The 12,186-nt window shown below is 44.6% G+C and overlaps 1 protein-coding gene across 1 annotated transcript in view; it reads right to left on the minus strand.

Moving 5' to 3' along the window:
- LOC144271394 (uncharacterized) overlaps positions 1 to 12,186 on the minus strand; it is a 75,751-nt gene that overhangs the window by 58,485 nt on the left and 5,080 nt on the right. The window contains 1 exon segment of the mRNA XM_077828770.1: positions 11,478 to 11,861. Coding sequence (XP_077684896.1) covers positions 11,478 to 11,861 — 384 coding nt within the window.

Here is a 12,186-nt window from a genome sequence, read left to right on the forward strand (position 1 = left end):
GATGTGTTCCTCAAGTACATTAAAAATGCCACCCTTCTGTTTTTGTGAAATATCAACACCTTCCTCTCTCTAAAAACACTCCTCCCCATGTGAGTTATCTGTCAATAATGACTGTTCAGTGCAGCCTGCTCTTAGTATAAATGTTGGGGGTGGGATTGCTAAATTTTTTTATATTAAATACTTGTTTAAATTATTGTTACTATAATGGCTTTATTTGTTGGTAAGGGGTTTTCTTGAATTATTAAAACTAGAGACGTGTTAATAGTTAATTTACAAAATGTGTGTGTGTCAAATTAACTTCTGTATCTGATGGGGGGAGTCCACAGACTTGGGCTTGTCAGAGTTTCTAGTGGGTCAGGACTTGCTCCAGGCAAAAGTGTCTCACACCATCTCCCCCTTGCTGCTGGAAAACCTCCCTGGTTCTCTTGCACTGGCCCCTCCTACCTGATCCATAAATCTGCTAGAAAGCAGCTGGTTTCAAGCATCTCTTCAAGCAATTTTTGGCACCTACACTGTTTTAGCAAGAAGCTGGGGGAGGTAGGAACTGTCCATTTTTTTGTGGGTTCACCTGTTTGCCACCTCATTGAAATAGCCTCCCTCTAGAGTTTATTCATTCAATCAGGGCCAGATTCTGATACCCTTTACTCATAGTATGAACCTTATTCTATCATTTCAGTGGGATTAAGGCAAGTAATGACCATTGTGATCACCTTGTCTGATCTCCTGCATAACACAGGCCATAGGAATTCCCTGAAAATTCCCACATTTGGCTGCCCAGACACCACTAAGACATACTCCCAAAAATTGGAGTATCTCCTTCTGGACTGGTAAGGGAGGGTGCATCCAGTCTCTTTGCCTCCCCACTCCCTCCTCCTCATCTGCCATCCTAGGAAGTATTTTATTTGTGAGCTATGAGTCCTACTCACTCTTTCTCACCATCATCTTACCACTCTGATTGATGCATTAAAAATTGAATTCCAAGTGGCCGCTGCTGGACTTCCTGTCAGGTCAGAACTTTTCCTTTAGAAAATATTGAAATGTTTTGTCAATAAGATCATCATAATGTTTCCAAATCAACATATTTTGCAAGATTTAATTCTGCAAAAAATGTTGAGATTTTGACTTCTCATCCCAATTTGTGACAAAAACAAATGTCAGAATTTCTTGGGGAATGGAAATTCCATTTGAAGACCAGCTCTAGTTTCTAGGCCTCATGGTTGCAAAGAAAAGTTGGAAAATGTAACCCAAGTGCACCGTAAATGCTCAGAAACCAGATGGCAAATAAAAAGAACCCCACATGTATTTATTTTAAGATCTCATGATTTTTAAGCCAGACTCATCACTTTTGGGGCATAAGAAATTATTTTTGAATGCTTAGGGTTGACAAGACTGGGAAGAGGTAAATGTTATGCCCAAGCATGATGGCAAGGGATGAACATCTCAATTCAGTACAGCAGAAACATTAGGTAGAGCTAGTTCCCTCTTATTCATATATTTTCCCTACCTGCTGATACAGTAGCTGCTGGTTGGTGTCACAAGGACTAAGGTAGATCACTTTCTAAGTAGCCATAGTTCTGTGGATGAAATACCCTGGTTCGGTGACTCCAGGGGAAAAGTCTCTCATTCTTTCTATTTTGCTAGCTCTGGCACATATTTTTGCAACACGCAGGAGACGTGACTGAGGAACCACAGGAAACTTGCTGGCCAGTACAGACTGTATGAAAGGGAACCAGTCTCACCTCAGACTATATCCCTCTCTTATTTTTGAGCCCATGTTTCAAGTGGCCTCCTGCCTCCATTTCTCACAGCACTATCACACATCCTTAACTAGCTCTGACTACAGAGCAAGTGAGATCTCTCTGTGTCTGCCATTCCCACCACAAGGCCCCAATGTAGTTGGCATTGTGTGCACCAGTATCCCCCCAGCACAGATATATTTATAATAAAGAGATTATCTGAATTAGGGCAGGGGTTCTCAAACTTCATTGCACCACACCCCCACTTCTGACAAGAAGAATTACTACACAACCCCAGCAGAGGGGACCAAGTCCTGAGCCTGCCCAAGCCCTGCCGCCCCAGGTGGTGGGGCCAAAGCCCCAGCACCCTAGGCAGGGGGACTAAAGTCAAATCCCAGGGGCTTCAGCCCCAGGCAGGGGACCTGAAATCTGAGCTCTGCTGCCCAGGGCTTCAGCCCTCAGGCTTCAGCTTCAGGCAGTGGGGCTCAGGCTTTGGCCCTAGGAAGTCTAAGCTAGCCCTGGTGATCCCTTTAAAATGGGGTCATGACCCACTTTGGAGTCTCAACCCACAGTTTGAGAACTGCTGAATTAGGGTAATGCCTATAAACCCCAAACAAGGATCAGGGCTCTACTAGGCTATATGCTGCACAGAGAGATACCAAACAAAAGAGCCCGTGCCCCAGAAAGCTTACAGAATGAGGGTCAGACAGGCCACATAAGGTGGACAAAACAGACAAATGGCATTGGGGAAAGCAGGAGGATGAGATAACAGAATGAAAAGGTTAGCATTGAAACTGAAGTCTCTGCAAGTGTCTTAAAGTGGATCATCCTCTCTTCCCTGCAGACGTCTTGGTAAAGCTTCCCTGCGCTTCTCATTCTCCGGGCGGGGGGCGACGGCAGCAGCAGCAACAACAGCAGCAGCAGTGCAGCACAGTAGCACTACTGTCTGCTGCTCCTACATGAAGACTACTAACTCTTTACATATATGCCTGTAAGAAGGGTACTCACTCACTCACTCACTCACTCACTCACTCTGCCCTAGCAAACACTTCCACCATCCCCCCAGGGCCCTCAGCCTTTGCTGCAGTCACCCTTTTGGCCTGCGGCAGTGGGAGGAGCCAGTCCCACCCTGACCCTGTCAGCCAATCACTACCCTCAGCACCTTCTTCAATAAAAGCCTCACAGGGGGTATAGAGAAGAGCCCAGGGGAAGAAGAGGGAGTGGAAAGTTGGAGTATGAGCTACAGCTTAAGCACCAGCCCCTCTGGGCCTTATCAAGTGAGCCTGGCCTGAATGTAGGGTACTGTGGTTGGATGGGGAAACTCAAGCACGGGGGTGTGTAGGGAGGGGTAATGTTCTGGAGGAAACTGAAGGAAGGGAGAGGTGCAATGTGGAGAATTTGAGGGAGTGGGAGGGGGCACTAAGGCCAGAGGGTAGGTTAATACAGTATTGGGGGTGGGATTCCCTGTTGCCAACACTAAGAGCTTGTTGGCACTAGGGAAGTGGTTGAGATTGAGCTCTGGAGTGTTAGCTAACCCTGATCTTTTCTCTAAGACAGTGGCTCTCAAGCTATGAGTTAGGACCCCAAAGTGGCTTCAACCCTGGGAATCAGGGTCAGGTTGCAGGCCCCCTGCCTGGGACTGAAGCCTTTGGGCTTCAGCTTTAGTCTACCCTGCCCTGGGTGGTGGGGCTTGGGCTTTTGCCCCCCTGGGTGGGTGGGGCTCAGCTCAGGTGGGATCAGGCTTCAGTCCCTTCTCCTGGGGGTTGTGTAGTAAGTTTTGTTGTCAGAAGGGGGTTGCAGTGCAATGAAGTTTGAGAACCCCTGCCTTAGGATAAACTCTCTTCTCCTGCTCTTAGCTGTAAGATCACTAAACTGAGGCTCTTTCCACAAAACTCTGGGCTCCCTGGCTAACTGCTCAGCAGTGTGGGATTGACAAATTCTCCCTCATTATCTTAACATAACCTGTTACCACTGCTGGGTTGCATTGCATCTGTTTTCTTTCCCACTAAATTAGGTTTCAAACTCCAAATCCCTTCTCTTCTTCTAGATGGAGCTGGGGGAAGAGCCTATGGCCTCTGGGCTCCAGGGCTCCAGAAAAAGTAAGATCCAAGGAGACTCCTGTACAGGTGAGGAGTAACTTATAGCAGTTAAGTGACCCACCATAAGTGAACTTAAAAAGCTGGGATATCAGCACAGGTGTTGTGAGCTCTAAAGTCTGTCTTCTCTCATCTGTTTGCAGTCTGCCATGCCACAGCCTGTGTTAGGCACCCTAACCCTAAGCTCTCTGTGATGCAGAGTGCTGCTTTTTGCCCTGGGGTTCTTCCACTTTTTAAAAACAGAAAAACAAAATCCACCTGAAATGAGTGAAAACAGAAGCCAGAATTTCTCTCTTTTTCAGCTTTATCTTCCTCTCCACCGCCACAAGTGGGAGGACACCAAAAGTTAGGGGATCTGAGCAGGTGAACTGGGACTTTCATCTGAAGTATCTCTTACCACTTAAAGGCATTTTGGGGGAGGAGAGGCTGTGAAGGCTACCTGGGTCCTGCTGTACTGTCAGGGTTGTGAGGGCGATTGGTCACTGCAGAGACACAGTCTCTGCAAATCCCTGTAGCTGTTGGGTTTTGGAGGAAGTCTTCCTATTCCTATAATAATGAGTCAAATTGCTCCTTCCTCCCACTGGAGAGAAGTGCCAAGGGACATTGTGGTGTTTTTAGCCCCCTACATGTGTAACTCCAACATAGGGAATGAGCTAGCTCTTCACTAATGCATTGAATGGCAGTAACTGAATCCGTTTGCCTGTTAGTCTCACTCAGGAAAGCTTTCTCTTAAACATACATGATTGTAAATCAGAAGGAAGCTCAGGTCCCTAGTGTGAAGGAGAGGAAACCTCATTTTTAAAGCAGGCAAACTGCAGGGAGGTGCTCTCATTCTCTATTAAATGGGCAGGGGCAGAGGGCATGTGGGCTGAGAGAAGAAGTGGTTAAAATGAGATAGTTGGGAGGGGTCATTTGTTTGAGCCCATTCCTTTCTCTTCCTGCTTTGCAACAGGATTTATGTGGGCAAAGAGCTTGGCTTAATCTGCCCTGCTCTGAGAGGTGGAAATTCTCAAGAGAGGGGAGAGAGTCTCATACGTTCATCTTTGTCTTCCCTCACTCTTTCTCCCACTTCTCCATCACCTCTTTCCTTCTGTCCTCTTGTCCCCCTCTTCTCACTTCCTCCTTCCCTTTGGGAAAGGGTTTGGTGGGATTTGATTTTTGGATTTAAGGCCTCAGGAACAGTCTCTAATTAGAGAGAGATGCTTTGCAAGTACCAGTCCAAGGCTTTATTTCTCCCGAGGGCAGGGAATGAATCATGTCGGAACTCCCATTTTTATTCCAGCAAGCGATAGCACTATGAGTGAAAATGAGGAGGAGAAACCTAATCAGGAAGATCTTGAGCAAGATGAGTTATCGCAACCATCTGAAGCCCAGAGTCCTGGCTGGGGGAAAGCCAGGCCAGAAAGGCAGCAGAGGAAGAGATGCACTAAATCCACTCATCAAGCAAGAGGGTCTAAGAAACTAAAAGTCACCCTTAATCAACAGAAACCCCTCAGGGAAGAGAGTCCCTACATATGTACAGAATGTGGGAAAAGCTTCAAGGGGCGCTCAACCTTCTTAAACCATATGAAAATTCACACAGGAGAAAAGCCCTTTGAATGTACCAAGTGTGGGAAAAGCTTCAGCAGGAAGGCAAACCTTGTGGTACATGAGAGAATTCATACAGGAGAGAGACCCTATAAATGTAAAGAATGTGAGAAAAGCTTTGGTCGGAGCTCAAATCTAATTGCACACCGTAAAACCCACATGAAAAAGAAATTGTATGCTTGTGCTGTATGTAGCAAAGGCTTCACTTGCAGCTCAACCCTTGTCCAGCATCAGAAAATCCACACGGAAGAGAAACCTTACAAATGTACTGAATGCAGGAAGAGCTTCCGTCTGAGCTCAAACTTCCTTAAACATCAGAAAGTCCATGTTGGAGAGACATCCAGTGAATGTGTAACAGGTAACTTAATTGCTTAGGTTAATCTGTATTGGCTTTATTCCCAATGGACAGGAAGTCTCATACACAGTCCTGTGGCCTCCATTGGATTCTAAACACTTGGCCTGGCCTACCACACTCTCTGGGTTTTGTGTATATCTATGACATGTCCAACAGAGAGCCACTTAAGTAAATGCATCCATAATATCAAAGCTCTGTCTAAGGATTTAACTTCCCTTAAACTAAGCATGTGAAACTCCTAATCCATAGATAATGGAATTACCTAGCTAGCCCTCCCAACATAAACAGTGAAGATTAAAAATTTCATATTCCTGAAATTTGTAATGATAAAAAAATTAAAGCTTTTTATACAAAAGAAGTCCTCCTCTCCAAAAAGGCACAACCTCACTTCCCCTTTGCATCTTGTCATTAAGAAGAAATAGTAACAAAGGAACATCGGGTCAGTTTAATACTGATCCTACTTAAAAAGAAATTGATTCCATTTATTATGGAATAGTAATACTTATTCTGTAGTTGTATAAAAGACACCCAGTTGCAACAAGGGGGCCCATGTTCCAGGACACCAAAAGAAGGCATATTGCTCTCAGAATTCATAGATTCAGTCTGGTACTGAGTTAGATTTTTGTCTGTCTGATTCACTTCAAATCAGACAGGTGGCTCAAGAATCACAATAACCAAAAATGTGTTTACTAGACTTTGGGAAATCTAGCTTTTGCCACTTGGTTGGGCCCTTCCACCAGTGGGCCCTCCTGCCCCCAAAGGGGGCAGGGGGAAGGAACCACTTTACTGGACCGCTATAGCTGAGAGAAAATGAGTACACAGGGCTAAAGATTAGTTGGTTACAGTCAAATCTGAAAAATCATTATAGATGGTTAGCTCTGATGAGCTTAACATAGGTTACCAAATGATACTGGGGACGCGTGTGTGTGTTTTAAAAAGGGCCTGACATTCAGCTGGCTTGCACTGTTGGAAGTCACCTTCACTTTTGTAAAATGAGTGAAATATGCTTCCTTCCGGTCTGGAGCCAGGCACTGGAGAACTAGTGCCAAGAGCTAATCCTTGTGGATATAGGTGATCCTGTATTTACAGTTCTGCCTTATGATACTTATCACCTAATTCATGCTAAATGTAAATGTGTGATTTACTAGTCTACATTCTTTTTACACTTAAAGTGTTTAACATACTATTTTCATTCCAATTCTATAGTATGTCATGAGGAACAACAAAGTGGTGGCGTAGAGCAAGTAGCTATGGACCAGTCAAGACTTGTACTTGAAGAATGTAAGTATAAAAAGGGTTTCTTAAGTACCATGCATAACACTTTAAATTGTAGAAATTAATACTCTTATCTTCACACAGTGAGGAGAATGAGGGACAACATGGATATGCTGCTTCTGAATCAGCAAAGTCAGCTACAGGTCCTGCAAGAGATTCAGAAACAGCTGAATGTCCTCCTCCCGGGCAATGATCTCATTAATTCAAATGTGTACAGCTTGGGACTTCTGTTGGGACAGCAGGCAGCTGCTATGGCCTCTTTGCCTTTCCCCCTTCTTCTTAACCCCAGTAATCTTCTCCCAGAAAACGCCCGGCCTTTTTCCTCTCAGATTTCATCCCAGTCATCTACTTCTGAAATTCTTGCTACCACACAACCTCCAATCTCTCAGCTTCCTGCTGCTCCGACAACTGCCTGATCCATCCTCCTTACTGTAAACATAGCAAACAAAATGTTTATATGTGCACCTGTCATTCTGATTTACCCTGTCTGAGGCAAACATGGCTTTTATATTGTATAGTTACAGTTGAAAGACCTTTCAAGTACTATAGCCCTGACCCTGCTCTTAATCTCTGAGGCATCCTTTACTGAGATGCAGTCAGTGAACATAGGAGATCAAATCAATCACACATTTGCTTACTGTAGTAAGTGGTTTTAATACCAACGATGGATTTGACCCAGGCAGCCTCTATTAACAAAGATGTTCTTCATGGAGATGCAGCTAAATAGAGCACCCTTATCTGAGGTGCTCTTAGCTAATGTGTCCCCAACTGTATGAGGTGTATTTAAGTGGCCCTTGTCTGAGATGTCTTTAAAATGCACCTTGTTGATGCACTCTTAATTTCAGCTTGCTACTCCTAAAGTATCCTTGATACTTGTGCTCTTAAATGAGGTGAATTTAACTGAGGGTTCTTAAATGTCTCTGAGCAAGGGGCTCAGAATGGAGCTGTCCTTGACACACTTAACTAAGGCTTCCTTAATTAAGGTGGGTTTAAATAAAGTGACTTGAACAGATTACCACTTAACTAAGCATCTCTACGGGCTGGCCTCTCTGATAAAGCTATACATTTTGGTGCTGTTTCTTACTCCCCAAGACTTCTCCATGAGAAAAGGCTTATAAACCTGCATTAGTTTGTGTTTTTAAAATGTTACCATGGTTACAGTTAATCTGTTCTTTAAATATCCCACATTTTCCTGTATGGAAAATATGGTGCTTGTTAGTGTTTAAGTAGGTATTTAAATTTCTTTGATCTAGTTAATTAGGGTTTAGATGGTGGCATTTAATCACAGCCCCTGAGTCAGTCTCACAAGGCAAAGAGGCACAGCTTTGCAGGGAGAGCAGGCTCAGTCCCACCTTTAAGGCAGTTTTCCAGCGCCCTTCGAAGTCAGCAGGAGTTGCCTCAGGCCCTAAGAGGGTACAGAAAACAGTCTGGTCGTACCCCTCACCACCCTGTTGCAAAGGTTAGTACCAGCACTGACACTAGACTGAAGCATTCCTGAGTATAAGGATTCCCTTTGTGTCAGACCCCCATCGGAATGGCTATGGGGATAAAGAATCCCTTTACCCTTATGGGCCTGTGAACATGCCAAGTGGGATCTAGCCCTTCATCTTTTTATTTACTTTTTTAACCTTTTTTTAAAGGTGTGTTAAAATGGCACTTCTTCACCTATCACTGTTTATTTTATAGGGCTAGGTTTGACTCCCTTACTCATGTTGAGGAGCACCTCGCCCCAGCCATGGTAGCACGGGTGCTACTCAGTCTGAGTAACGGCATCAGAATCTAGTCCATAGATATCTACAATTGTGCTTAGCAACATAAATGTGTTATCTTTGAATTATAAACACAAGTTGGTTGTGACTGCACATTGATTTAAGAGAGTCCACCCAAACCTATTTCTTTAGAGTAAGTCCATTCTTTACTGACCTCAGTTAAATAAATTTAAGCCACTTCTACATGAGAATGCAGAATATGGGTTTGCATGAGCTTTACTAAATCTTGTGTGTAAACAAGGCCTTAGTAAAAGCTTATGTCAATGGAATGTTGTCAACAGTCCATCTTTCATGAGTTGAGCATGTCCCATTGTAAGTGTGTAAAGCTGAATTTTATGGCTCTATACTGTGCCTCTGGTTGCAGTTTGCATAGTGATTCTGACACTTGTTTGTCTCTTGCTTTTAAAAGAAAATTGTTTTTTTAATAATGGTTCTCACTTCAGTGTTTTTAAATTTCTTCAAAAGTAGGGAATTAAAATGTTGCATTTTCTTAAAGTAGATAACTCTAAATCTGTCTGTGCAGTGCTTTTTCTGTCTCTTTTGTGGCCAACAAGGGAGATAAAGTGCGCTTGTGAATCAATTGCTTTATTGGGGTTTGGGTATGCCACTTAAGGATCATGCTGCATGAAAAGGAGTTTGTTTTCAGTAGCAAGGGCCTCATTTCATGGCTGCTGAATTCACTCCTTGCCCTCCCATTGAGGGAGAGTTGGGCTCAAATATCTTTTCTTACATAGTTTAAAAAGAAAATATGGTTCTGATGTTCTGTTCTAGCATAGTTAGATAAGGGAAGCAGGGAGACAACAGAAGTTATATGAAGCCTCCTGTGCAAGGGCATATTCCCAGTGGCCAAACGCACCAGCTTTTTGGCCCCTACCTACCAGCCAAGTAAAGAGGCTGTATTGGACCTGATGATCAGGCCCTCTGCTTCTAGCCCTCAGAGTTGTGGAAAAAACTAAAATTGAGTGTAGACTGACATAGCATTGCCTTCTCGAGTCTGCAGGCAGCTTGAAATGAGAGTTCAGAGGTGGGACTGTATTTTTATCACTGCTTTTGATTTTAGCACAAATACCCAGCTCCTTTACTTATCCCACAATTCTGAACTACCCCCTCCACACCCACTGCAAAAAGTCTCTTATTCAGTTGCCAAAAATCTCCAGCTTCCCCCTGCTCTAACAGTTTACATGAGTTATGAAAACGCTGCAGTGCATCCAAAGCTGAAAGGGTAGGGACAATCAAAATTTTATTTTAAAAATGAATGTACAGCACTGACTGAATTCTGTACCTACTTCAATAAACACCTCCAATTTTATAATTTCAAATGAAATGACTACAGAATTTCCAGATGTCCCAGAATCCAGGGACCTTGCCATAAAAATTATTTCCAGCTTGTGTCAACATCCACAGGGTCTTTTCTATAGCAGATGCTACTAGCACCTACTCTAATAAAAACAAAGGGGAGATGCCTGAGAGCCAAGCCAGGATCTAGAATAAGTGCAAAGATGATAGACCAGAATGGGTCTACGGGAGGGTTAAACTCATACTTTATTTAATGCCTGGCAAGAAAACAGCCAGTGCTATGAGACACTAGTCACTAAGATTCTTCAGAAGAATAAAGTGAAGCCCCTCCACATTCTTTAGGGGTTTCTCTCCATCAGGGGAGTAGCAAGGAGCAGTAGACTGGTTTCAGTCACTGCATTTGTGCTTTCTGCTCATCCTGTTCACAAGCTATACCTTATATCAGTGATACAGAGACTGAGTCCTGGGAGCTGCAAGTGGCTCTTTAATGTGTCTCTTGCAGCTTTTTGCACTACATGATATTAAAATAATGTGTGATTTACTTCTTACCCAATCAGGACGCTTTTACTATGTTATTAGCCAATTGTAGAATACGTGGTCAGTCATTTTGCTGTGAGAATATTATATACAGTAAATGAAACAATGAATTCACACTACTGTGGCTCTTCTAGGTAACGTTGATCACTAATTTGGCTCCTAAACCACTGAGGTCTGAGTATTCCTGCCTCCTACATACACAAGTAGGATAAAAACAATAGTGCAGCGCTCTACCATCACAGTATCAGTTGGGTCCACCAGGGTCTCAGCTCAGTCCTCCTTGGCCAGGACCTGGCCCCCATCGAGGTTCTTCATGGCCATGGATTGGGTTAGGAACTGGGGCTGGTAGTCTATTCCCAAGGCTTGGGCCTCAGCAGAGTTCTCCATGTCTGGGATCTCGGCATGGGTCTGGGCCTCTGTTTCCACAACCTGGGCTTTCGGGGAGTTCTTGATGTCCTGGTACTCCATTCCCAGGGTCTGGACTTCAGCCAAGCTCTCCATGTCCGGTGTCTGAACACGGGCCTGGACCTCAGCTGAATTCTCTGCGTCTGGGGTCTGGGCTTGAGCTAAGTTCTTAACATCTGTGCCAAAGGTCTGAACCTGGGCCTCAGCTGAGTTCTCCATGTCCAGTGTCTGAACATGGGCCCAGGCCTTTGTTTCCTGGGCCTCAGGGGAGTTCTCCTTGTGTGGGCACTGGGCCTGGTACTTCAGTCCCAGGGTCTTGACCTTTAGTGGATTCTTCACATCCAGGATCCTTGTTTTTACAAGAGGTTTTTTTATGACCAATGCCTCCATCCAGGCAGGGTACAGATGGGGTGTTTCCCCCGTGTGGCAGTTTCTATGGTGCTTTGTCAGATTGGACTAGGTGCTGAAGCTTTTCCCACACTGGGGACAGGGGTAGAGTCTCTCCCCATTGTGAGTCCTGTGGTGTGTGGTGAGATGTGATTTGTGAAGGAAGCTCTTTCCGCATTCCAGACAGAGGTAGGGTCTCTCCCCTGTGTGGCTTTGCTGGTGGATATGGAGATTGCAGAGCCAGCTGAAGCTCTTCCCACACTCAGGACAGAGGAAGGGCCTCTCTCCCATGTACATTTTCTGGTATCTAGTCAGGTGCGCAGGTTGACTGAAACTTTTTCCACACCCAGGACAGTGGTAAGGTCTCTCACCAGTGTGGGTTCTCTGTTGTCTTATAAGGTGTGATGGGCAACTGAAGCTTTTATAGCAGGCAGGACATTAATAGAGGGTCTCCTTTCTGTGGACTCTCCCATGGGCTGCGAGCTCCTGCTTCAGCCTGAAGCTTTTCCCACAAGCTCTGTACTTACAGGATTTCCTTCACATGTGGTTGCTGTTCTCAGAGCTTTTCAGGTCCCTCTGCTCCTTGAGGTTTTCCTTATATGCATAAGAAGTACATGGTCTCTTGCTTTTCTCAGGTCTCTGCTGCACAAGGAGAGTGGGAGTCCTCCCAAAGGAAAGTGAAAGGGGATTCAGGGTCTCTCTCTCATCCTCCATTGGCTTTTTTTTTTTTTTGACACTGTAAC

The sequence above is a fragment of the Eretmochelys imbricata genome, chromosome 1 (genome assembly GCF_965152235.1).
Source record: "Eretmochelys imbricata isolate rEreImb1 chromosome 1, rEreImb1.hap1, whole genome shotgun sequence".
NCBI classification, from domain to species: domain Eukaryota; kingdom Metazoa; phylum Chordata; order Testudines; family Cheloniidae; genus Eretmochelys; species Eretmochelys imbricata.